The sequence below is a fragment of the Alosa alosa genome, chromosome 18 (genome assembly GCF_017589495.1).
Source record: "Alosa alosa isolate M-15738 ecotype Scorff River chromosome 18, AALO_Geno_1.1, whole genome shotgun sequence".
Lineage (NCBI taxonomy): Eukaryota > Metazoa > Chordata > Actinopteri > Clupeiformes > Clupeidae > Alosa > Alosa alosa.
Window position 1 is genome coordinate 9,845,257 of NC_063206.1, and position 11,852 is coordinate 9,857,108.

The 11,852-nt window shown below is 38.1% G+C and overlaps 1 protein-coding gene across 1 annotated transcript; it reads right to left on the bottom strand.

Moving 5' to 3' along the window:
- Positions 1-1,516: 1,516 nt before the first annotated feature.
- On the bottom strand, positions 1,517-9,148 carry las1l (LAS1 like ribosome biogenesis factor). The gene is made up of 13 exons (XM_048269844.1): positions 8,661-9,148; positions 8,124-8,249; positions 7,918-7,987; positions 7,748-7,829; positions 6,462-6,626; positions 5,977-6,023; positions 5,716-5,825; positions 5,469-5,554; positions 2,876-3,076; positions 2,636-2,765; positions 2,110-2,444; positions 1,863-2,013; positions 1,517-1,762 (listed from the first exon to the last, which is right to left on the bottom strand). The coding sequence occupies exons 1-13, from the start codon at positions 8,804-8,806 to the stop codon at positions 1,672-1,674; spliced, it is 1,740 nt and encodes a 579-aa protein (XP_048125801.1). The 5' UTR covers positions 8,807-9,148; the 3' UTR covers positions 1,517-1,671.
- Between the last annotated feature and the right edge of the window lie 2,704 nt (positions 9,149-11,852).

The following is an 11,852-nucleotide window of genomic DNA, read 5'->3' on the forward strand; positions in this document are numbered from 1 at the left end:
CTACCTATCCCACATTCGTGGTGACACGTTGATTTGATTATAGACCGCTCACAGCAATACTGACCTTTGACAAGTTAAATGAAACTCCATCAACTTTATTTGGGATCTATTTGATAAAAAAAAATGATCATGATTCCATCAGGGTGGATTCAGTTGGGATTTTTCAATATTAGCCTAATTAAATTAAATTAGAGAGATTTTCTTTAAAACGAATGATCACAAAATCAATGTTTTCAGATCACATAGCCGCCGATTCATATTTTCCAACGATTGAAACGGTTTTTTACTAGATTGGACAGTGACATTCTTTTTGTTAGCCTACTTAACATAAAAAAAACAACATAGGCTAAGGAATGCAAAATGTTGTTTATTACAGTGTTTCTGTTTCTTCAAATGAAAACAAACAATGGCAATATGTAGCAAGCGGTAATTTAGATGTAGGCCTAACTACTTTGAACCAGTAGGCTACACTGTTGGTTCCATTTAAAGCTCTGGTAAACGGGATTTGGCAATCCTGAAATTCGGTAGGCTATTTGCATCACCGTGATCCAATCCAATGTTCCTATAACTGGCATAAAAGTAAGATGGATCAGGTGATCCTGGATGGCAAAACATGGGATTTCCAATTTTTTATTATTATTTTTTTTTTTAAAACTGGGCCCATTCGTAGTGATTTTAGTGTCAGGTGTAGCTGACCCATCACTCTGCATAAAGCATGCAGACGCTGTCTCTTGCTGCGCTTGAGTTGTGCAGCCTTCCCCTTTTCCAGGATTGGTTGCTATATTGTGTAGACCAGACCTACCTGAGACAGACAACCATTTTCATTATGTTCTTTCAAGTCCAAGAGCTCCTTTTCAGTCTACTGAATTGACATATTTTAACATATTTGATGCTAGAAATGTATCCATGACATGGTTCAGATGCCTGTCAATTTTGATTAAGCTTTCACCCTCTTCTTCTGTATAGCAGTCAGGTTATGTAAAAACTTGGTGTTATGGCTGTAATGTGAAAACACTCCTGCTCATCAGGTAATGCTTCCAACTTTGTAAGGAACATGTACAACTGTTCAATTTTTAAAGAGTGGATTGGTCTGATAGACAGACCATAGAGGAGTAATTTTCTTATTTAACATGGAGTCAGCAATGTCGTGCTGTGAAAGATTTTATTGTATTTGTGGACTGTAGGCCAGCCTGAAACAGAACTGCATATTGCATATCCTGGTTTGTGGGAACAGCACATGCATTTATCTGTCTTTCACATGGTCATTTATCATTCAAATAAATTTGAAGATGATATCAAAACTAATTGCTTGATAAAAGCATCCCTCAAAAAGTGACACATTTTAGTGTTGCTTTAATAAAACTCAAAATATCTGAAATTGAATAACAAAAACTCCACCCCCTGATAATATTAATACCAAAGATCAATAATCTGCTTACGCTTCTATTAAGCAATGCTTTATTGTCTTAAGTTTAACTCTTGGATGTCAAATGTTAATCAAAACAAAACATACAAAAACTGGAAAATGATTTTATTTTATGAAACAAACAAAGCCTGCAAGTTGTACGAGAGTTCAGATCTTACAGACTTCACTGTTTTCAGCCAAAAATATGTCCAAGTACAGCGTGGCAAGGCTAAGAAATTACCGGCAAATAAAAAAAATGAAGGGAGTCAAAACAGCTTCAGTCCGGATTTGAGTTTGTTCAGTTCTGCCAAGCTCCAAAGCTGTCCATCAGAACCTGTTCTGTTCTGGCCGTGAATACTTAAAGAAACAAACACAAACAGATTTAGATTGTTTAACAACCACTGTTTTTGAAATATCAATTTCAAGCACGATGTTGGTGTTATACAAGCCATTTTACCTTGGATTAATATGATGTTGGGGAGCTTTGTCAAGCTCAACCTGTTGATCAAAGACTGCGAGGGTGGAGTATGTCTCCACCATCAAAAATGAAGGGTCCTCTGACTGGCCAGGAACCTTTCCCAGGGGATAAAACTTCCACGGGACTTTATCTAGACAGGCACATTGACCAAACAGCATGAAGCAATGTCAAGAAATTAAGTCAACATTAGCACATTTGTTTGAGCATGAAAGTGTGAATCGCTCACCTGTGCACACTTGCCACGGCGATCCACGCAATGCGGCCTGTCTCTCCTCTAGGACACTGGCACTCAGCTTCTCCTGAAGGTCCTCAGTGGGAAGGCTTTGTGCTGACAAGGCACTATGATTGGACAATGACGGTCCCGCCCTGCGTCCATGGGCGGAGTTACTGTGCCGGAGTCTTTCCTTCAGGTTCTGCAGGGTGTAAACCGGTTTGGAAGGGTCGTGGTGACCGCGGGTATCTTCGTTGTCATTGTATTCTCCCTGCGTGTAGATGCTGCACAGGCGGAGTAGCTTCTCCTGTGTGTCTGGTGGAGGAGGCTCATCCATGTCTTTTAGTAACCTGAAGGGGTTTGAGGAAAAGAGGACAAATCAGTCATGCACATTAAACTGTACCACATCGAGAGAGAGAGAGAGAGAGAGAGAGAGAAAAAGAGAGAGAGAGAAAAGACATTGCATGCTAAAAATAGTGTGTGTGTGATCAGAAAATCGGGCAAATACAAAAAGAGAGAGAGAGAGAGAGATTCCACTCACAACTGCAGAAGGTAGGGCGTAGCAGTGCATGGGGAATTTAAACAAGCTGTTAAGAGTTGCTGCCACCCGAGTTGCATTCTGTTCACAAATAGCTCCATCATTTGTGATTTCTTCTTCACTTTAAATAAGCCTAAAGAAGTACAAAGAGTGAGATGGAAGAAATAATGCATCAGTGTATGTTACAGTGAAATCATTCAAAACCAGCCATCAGACTATGATACTCAGATAATGGGGTCTTACTCTTGCTGTTACAGAGCACAACCTCTGAGATCCATCCAGAGAGGTAATAGCTTCTGTGGGGGTCTGGTTCGACCGAGAGCTCAACAAAGAGCTTTTCAAGTACACGGCGGATGAAGGTTACTTTGTTCAAGGCCTTTAGCAGGGGCAGCCAAAACTGTAGGAACACACGTGGAACACAGGGTCTCAGTGGATCATAACATCCTGTTGGTGAGACACAGAAAAACATACACAAAGTTATTGTGTTTTTATACATACAGTATTAAGAAACAAGTTATTTTAGTTTGTGTTTTGGTGCATCAACACTGGTTCGAGGCTGGTAAAATATTTACTTTCAAAACCTATGTCTTCCTATATTTCAACCCCTGGTATTACAGTTTTACAGTCTAGAAAACACATGGTCTGGGAAGCCATGATTGGGCAGTAATATCTTGAATAGTATTATTCATAGCCAGCCCAAACCTTTTGGGTTGGAAGACAAACATGTTCTCAGTATGACTGAATAACTTAAAGGTACACTATGCAGGTTCAGGTATTGTAGAGCTCCCTCTAGAGTCACAATATTTTTGTATATTACTCTGCTGTTGTAAATAGCAAACTTCTCGAGACTTGTCCCCCCTGTAAACAAAGAAAATGCTTTTGTTGTGGAGTGAAGGATTAACAACAGGCAAACACTAGCTCCAAAGAGCTATATCTACTGACAAGGTAATGTTTCACGATTCTCGCGAGATTTGTCAGGCTGCCGTTCTTGAAGTTGCATGGCTGGTTTTCTCGGTAGCGACTCATTACGTCTATGCTGTATAGCTAATGCTAGGTGAACGATTCGCCTATTACAAGTTTGTTTCCCATCAAATTGGCTTCGTAAAGGTTATATTATAGGGTGAAAATCTTGTATAGTGTATCTTAAAGGTTTGTACACCATGCTCATTGATTCTCTGTAAGGCCCTAGGTTTGGAAAAAAGTGAAAAGAATTCTAAACTTGTTTTTCTTTGTACCCATTTGGTATCAATCACAATATTTAATTTATGTTGTGCAAATATATAAGGTCTCCACAAATAACAGGCATGAATATAGGATAAAACAAGGGGAAGTTGTATATGGGGTTGCTCGTAGGAACATGACAATGTATGTGGATTAGTAGGTCATTGTATGGGTATTTAGTGTACAAAGTGCCAATGTTGTATCATAGATAAATATGATTAACAATTATAGTGTGGACTGTATTTATGTATATGAATGTGCAACATTGGCACTTTGTACACTACCTTATTATCTTCATAGGTTCTGGAGACCTTAAATATTGGCACAACATTAATAAAGTATTGTATTTACAGACAGAATACTGGTTGATGCCATGTGGGAACAAAACCCAAGTTTATAATACCCTCAATATCACTCTTTTTATGCAAATCTAGGGCCTTACATAAAAACAGTGGGCATTCAGTAAAAAATGTTAATGGTCAAGTCATACTGAGAATATACTCGTCTTCCATCCTATGAAGTTTGGTCAGGCCAGGAATACTACTTTTTAAGATATTAATCCTTAAACATGGCTTCCAAGATAAGGTACTGAGGAGAGAAAAAAAATCTTTGATTCAAAACTATCTAGGGTCTGCCAGTAAGAAAGTTCAAAACCCAGTCACAAAGGGGGATGTTTAGCTCAAGATCTTTGAGCTTACAGTCCAGGGGCGCATTTACCAAAACCATAGTTGCTAATTAAGCAAGCAACTTTGTTGGTTGCAATGCAATTTTCCATTGCCAACCAACTAAGTTGCTAACAGGTTAGCAACTATGGTTTTGGGAAACGCACCCCAGCATCTGAGGAACAATGGTGTTGAAAGCTGAACTATAATCAATAAACAGTAGCCTCACATAATTCCCTTTTTCACTGTAGATAGATTAGATCGATAAGCAAATTGCAGTGGGTCAATAGTGTTGGGGATGGAGGAGCCAATAATGTTTTTAATAAGTCTCAAAAATCTTGATCGATCTATAGGTCGATAGTCATTCAGGCATGAGGGCTTGTTCATTTTCAGCACAGGGACTATAATTGATTGTTTAAAACAAGTGGGGACCACTGGCTGAGCTAAAGAGTCATTGAAGATGGATGTAAACAAGCCAGACAGCTGATCAGCACAGGATGTCAACACCCTACCAGAGATGCTGTCAGGTCTGGCACTACTCGCATCCAAGCTCAGGTTATAAAGGCCGAATGTACCACCTCTGACAACTCTGGAAATTCAGATACTCTCCAGAGATTCTAAAAACATTTTACACTGGGACCATAGAGAGCATACTGACCCAGTGCATCACAATGTGGTATGCTAACAGCTCAGAAAAGGAACGGAATGCCTTTTACAGTCATGAGCTAACCAGGCTTACATTTCACTACCTGTTGTATTGTGTTCACACTGTTATCCTGTGTATTAATGTAATGTAATGTGTATGTGACAAATAAATCTATCTGAAATCTGAAAACAGAATGACCCAGCTGTATTTATTCTTCTGCACTGTTCCTTGCATCACCTTCAACAATTACTGGACAATGCTGTAGGGACAGGAAATCTGGAGAGCAATGAATATGAACAATATTCACCTGTTAGATCAATATCCAGGGATTCCAGCTGTTCTGGTGTAGGTATAAGGAATCCATCCTGAAGCAATGTGTCAGTTAAGATTTCTCTACAGAAAATAAACAGATGTACAAACTTTAATACCAATTTCCAGGACAATAGTTATAAACCGAGTCATAAAGATAGATAGATAGATAGATAGATACTTTATTGATCCCTAGGGGAAATTCAAGAAAGAGGATTTAACAGGATTAAAGAGGATTCACAGACCTTGAATCTGTTGCAAAAAGCTTGATTTGCTTCAAGATCCAGCTGAGGTCAGCGCTGGGTTCCAGCCATGCTCCATGTGGAGAGCCGTGTCTCAGCCACTCCTCAAACATCTGTAACCAAACAAATCATTATGGGATGGTGACTAATTATGCACTGTTTTGTGGAGAAAATAGATTTTCAGAATAAATTGCCATGCTTGTTGTCAGCATACTAGAGGTATGTAGTCTGAGGGTATAAAGTAAAAAAATCTGAGATATTTACCTGAAACCGTTCCTTTTCATAAGAAATAAGCAGTTCTCTAGCTTTTTCTGGAAGTGTTGAGAAAGATAACAAAACGTTCTATCGTACTTTCATGTATTTCACATACTGTACATTTCAAGCATTTTTTATTTATTTATCAAAGACATAGAATAGAGCAGATAGAAACATGAAGAGTTTGGTTCCAAAATCTCTATATGTACGCTAATCTATTAGCTACAGTATTTTGTAATTTAAGTCATGTTATTTCATTGTGTATTTCAGGTAATATCAATATCAATCAAATTAAAATTGCAGTTGTGTTGTTTTGATTGAGAAAAGATAAATCAAATAGCATTTACAGTTCTACTGAAATTCCTTGAAATTTAAAAAAATAAAAACATGAATTATGAAAATTCATTAAAATGGAGGATATAGTGTTTTGGAACCAAACTCTTCATATGCAAATTGACCATCCTAAAAAGGTCTCCCTCAGGCACTCCACTCACTGTGGTTCTCAGTCTCTTTCTGTCGGGTGAGGAGCTCTTCCTCTCGCCTCCGTGCCCAAGACTCATCGTCTTCCTCAGAGTCCGAGTCCCAGTCCTCTGCCAGCCGACTGCCCAGCTGTCTGGACCAGTACTCCTGCTGGAGCCACTGCAACACAAAAGCACAGCCTGGGACAGGCCAAGAGAAATCACAGATTACCAACATGAGCATTCACAAAGCCTTTTATCTTACCACTAGGAGTACTCCTAAATCGCACTAAAAGATTTTAGCTAGGAGTTTTCTCTTAAAAGTTATTCATAAAGCCTTTCAGACCTACTCTTAGTAAGGAAAAATGACAACTCCTAAACTAAGAGTGAGTCTTCGTTGCTATGGATGACGTCATTACTCATGCATGAGCTTGACTGAAGTGACCACCTTGATTGGCTGATGATTGTAATGCAGGAATGATTCCAAACACCTCCCTTACGATGATGAGTGACAGGTGACAGGTCTGAGAATGCGTGCGCTACACAAGTAGTGTGAAGGACGGAAGATGATGAATAACTGAACAAAAAGGCCTGGCCTAAATGGATGAAGAGTAAGGCAAAACAAATAGCCTAGTAGCCTAATGAAACATACGGATTGATGCAGTATCTTTGCAACATTATTAAATTAATCTGTCATCATATGACTATGCCTACGTTTGCAAAGAGGACAACATTTTAATTTGATTCACAATGAAACGTTACATTTCATTTACATGTTGACAATGAGGTTGTTGTTGGTGGCGTTATTGCATCCTTTAGTTATGCCTACAATGCAAAATTGTTCCCTCGCGATTGGAAGCTCCTGTAGCCGCATAGGATCTCAAAACATTGCAACGTGAAATGCCACAAAAAGCGGTTTGTGAATAGGTTTTAGTGAGTTAGGAGTCCTCTCGAATTCTTTTAAGCTGTCCCAGACTTAGGTGCTACTTTTAGGTCTAAAATGCTTTGTGAATTACTTTTAATGAAAAAAATTAGGAATGACACGCCCATCATTTTTAGGAGTTGGTCCTAAATTCACCAGTTAGGAGCTACTTTTAGCCTTAAAATTCTTTGTGAATACGGCCCCAAGACAACACTGATATTCGCCCAGTATAATTCTATCAGCTTAAGTGCCACTGTTGGGCTAAGGAATGTAAACACCTGAGTGTAATCACACAGAAATGGGTAAGTGTCAGTAAACTCTCAAAATTCTGTAAGTTTACCGTACTTGATACTCACAGCATAACACATAACTTGACCATTTTCCTAAAGCTCACACCAACCTTTTCGGCACCATTTGAGCGATGGAAGCCGCCGATGAGTGAGATCATGTCTAAGGTTTACAATCCATTCTGGAATGTTCATCTAGAAAATAAAGGAGATAGCGTAATGAGATGTGAAATGAAATGTTATAAAATATCAGGGCATTTTGAAAATAAATGCAACGACTTACATGACCAGCCAGACGTCTCAGGGGTTTGGCAACTCGTCCCTGTTTCCGTTCTGTAATAAGATTAACAAACCTGGCAGAGCAAATCATTATTTGTCAGATATGGGGAAATATTGGTAATATTGGTGAAATATTAAAAATGTATCAGTGTGGTAGTGTGTGATTTTAAAGTCAACCTAATTACTATTATCACATTGTTCACATCCCACCTCACAAGAGCCATTCCATAAAGCAACACCAGATCATCAGAGTCCAGTTGCCCTGAATTATCCAGAACTTGACATCGTACAAGATCAGCTGTGCTCTCCACTGCAACAGGCGTATTGTGTCCAAACCTGACCGATAAAAATGAAACTAGATTAGATCAAAACCATTTAATCTTCTGGCTGTCAATGTGAGGAAAATTCTAAGTATGTACATAACGATAATCCAAAACTTGTTACCAGGAACTACAGGAGGAAATGAGACACCAATCTATTAGCGGAGTAGGGCTTTGGTTTATGAACAGTTCAGTTCAGTTTCAAACGGAGTTCAGACAACACATAATTCGTCACACCAGAGGTAACGTCATCTGCAGACGTCAATTAATCTGACAAGTACATCAATAGCAACACTATTGTCTCCAGACGTAGCCTATTATACACATATAATACGTTATATTTAATACAGTTAGAGAATATGCACATTTTGACATGCATATAAGATGTTAGGCTAATGATAGAAAGACAACTTCCATGGCATCTCACCTTCCTTTCCATGCAGATATTCTCTGGAGTGCATGATTCTGTAAGGCAGCATCTTTAGAGTACAAGTAGTCCAATACCTGGTCCCACTCCGCTTTATTCATCCAGGCTACTACATGGCGCATCTTCGTTGCCGGTTTGTTCTTCATTTTTTATTACCAAAGTAAGGTAAACTGCAACAGATGGAACGTGTTACCACGATAAACACTTAAATCAACGTTACACGATCTACGGTGTGGGATGCCACAAATGGACTTGATCATTCATGGGCATCCAAATAAAGGTTCCGCGTTGCTGTTACCTAATTCTGTCCATTTCTGGACCGAATAACCTATGATAAATTTTAACAAACCATTCAAGAAACGTTACGTTATCGTGGTTAAGAAATGGTACTAAACGCTGACTAAAATAAAATGTATCTAATCTAAACGCAGGAATGATGCTCGCTAGCGATCTTCTACAGCGGAAGGTGGAGCGCAGGAGTAGGTCGCGCAGCAAATTGTTTCCGGTTAAACTTGAATAAAAGTCCCCTTTTTCCAGTCGTGGAAAATATCGAGATCTGTGAAAATATAGCCTAGCCCTTGTTATTAAAACAATAAGCGTTAGAGTATATCATGAAATTAAAAACAGGATTTTTAGACCATATACTTACCGGTTTTTGTTTTGTTTTAATCGTCTGTTCTTAGGCTAGTCTATATTTCAAAAGTTTAATTTAATTCTTGGATGGAGTCATTCATTTTCCATACAAAAAACCTACATTTTCTTATAATAGAGAATGATGTCTCTTCTGTAAATTAATCTTACATAACTTCAAAATGATGATCGGTCTTAGGAGGAGAGGTGTGTAATTGTGTGCCTAGGCCTAGGACATCATAATTCAACAGCGGTTTATTCCATTGCTGCATCTTCCTTGGCCTAATATGATGATCTCTCTATGGATGAATGTGAGAAATAATCAAGACAATTTTCTTCTTTGTGGGGATCTCTTTTATTTTATTTGCAAGTGGCATATTTACACATCTCTTGACCAGATTTGACCAGAATTCAGCAAAGTTGTATAGGCCTATGTATATACTTATTTGCTTACATGGAAGTTGTATAGGCCTATGTATATACTTATTTGCTTACCCCCAGGAAATATCCACTCCCTGAAAGTGATGAAACAGTAGGGACAGGCTAGGCTTTCTTGTGTAATTTCCCAACTAATTTCCTGACACTTCAGGGATGTCACTGCTATGAACTTCAGATTCCACAAGGAGGCAATATGCACTTTGTAAACTCTGCATGTAATTATGGGCAACTGATATTTTCCTTAAAATTGTGACACAAATAATTAGCCTAATATTTCAGCCAAGCTATTACAGTGCCAACTGACATATCAGTGCTCCGGCCATTTTCAAGACTGCATTAACTGCTTTGTTTTTGTATACCAAAACTTTTTTAAAATTATACAAACACACACACACACACACATTTGTATAATGAACAGTCAGTTATAAAAGACAAAGCCGAACAAAGAAATATAAGAATTCCACAAAAATAAGAATTCTTTTCAGATGCATTTTTCTCTGGGTGAGTGTTTCAGCCTGCTGTTTTGACTGATCAGCTAGTTGGTGTCATGACCAAGAAATAATTCAGCCACCATGTCATCACATACCATATTGTATTCAGACAAACATTAGAATGGTGCTATAGCAAGGCAATGGCCAAACAAATCAGTGAATTGAAAGACACTTTATTTCCATCACCACTGTGAAGGAAAGAAGGAATGCAGCATTCAGGATAGTGGATTTTAAACCATCATGTTTAATGTGATGATCATGGTCATGGACATGACAATGGGCAATAATTAAATCTTGATCTAACACAAATATAGCCACTGACTTAAACCCTCTTTTGATCGGTTTCAAGGACTTTTATTCAGTATGCATGATGAATGGAATACAATGTAATCTGGATTTTCTGGATATCCATTTTAACTTGGAACACCAACCACTGTAATCTTGTTTATCATAAGTTTTATGGTTACCCATTCAACATATCAGGACAACTTTGTAACTTTGCTATTGTGTGATATTCAAGTCTTAACCCTGGCCATTTATTGAAAAAGATACATTTTCAATTAAACTGACTTAAAGATTAAGGCATGCATGTGATATGTAGGTTATTCACATCGTTTACACTATTATGAGTGATTTTGTGCTGTCAGAAATCAGTCTTTAACATTGTGTTTCTGTTGATTTTATAAACATTCCCATTACAAGCTAGACACTTGCAGTGAACACAATAAAACAGTGAAATTGTGGCATTCTCATCAAAGATATGTTTACCCGTATCAGTGATACATTAATTTTTACTTCTGTTTTCTCTGATCACAGCAATTGAAGTTGGCGGATAGTTCTTTGCCTCACCGAGTACATGTTAAAGGCACTCAAGGTAATTTGCAGGCAACTGCAAGGATAAGAGCCTGATAATATGTAGGACGGGCAGACATGGTCCCCATGCTTTATGTATGGTACAGTGCCTATAAAAAGTCTTCAGCCCCATGCTAAAGTTGACTAAAAAGAGGAATAATAAAAAATCATCTTTTGGAAATGGATCTTAATGCCTTAATTTAAAAAAAATGAGGAAATATCCAACCTTTAAGGACACCAATTTTCTTTGTGCATGAATAATGTGTTGTAAATAAATAAATGTTCTTCATTAAAATACAGGGCGCATAAGTATTCATGCCCCTATGTTAAATTCCCATAGAGGCAGGAACTTTATCAGGATGTATAGTAACCCTGGATCCATGAAATAACTGGCCTTTAAAAATAAAAATCTGCCTGCTTCTGGGAATTTAGCATAGGGGTATGAATACTTATGCACCCTGTATTTTAATGAAGATCATTTATTTATTTACGATACATTATTCATTCACAAAGAAAATTGGGGTCCTTAAAGGTTGGATTTTCCTCATTTTTTAATTAAGGCATTAAGCTCCATTTTGATTTGATTTTTTTATTCCTCTTTTTAGACAACTTTAGCATGGGGCTGAATACTTTTTATAGGCACTGTACCAGACTAGTTTCACATCAACAAGTGGAGTGTGTGGGAGAACAGCTCAGGCATCCCGGAGATGCTGGCGTTCACTCTACAGACAAGCCAAATCTAGAATGTGGGCTTTGACCTGGGTCTAATCCATCAGAGAGA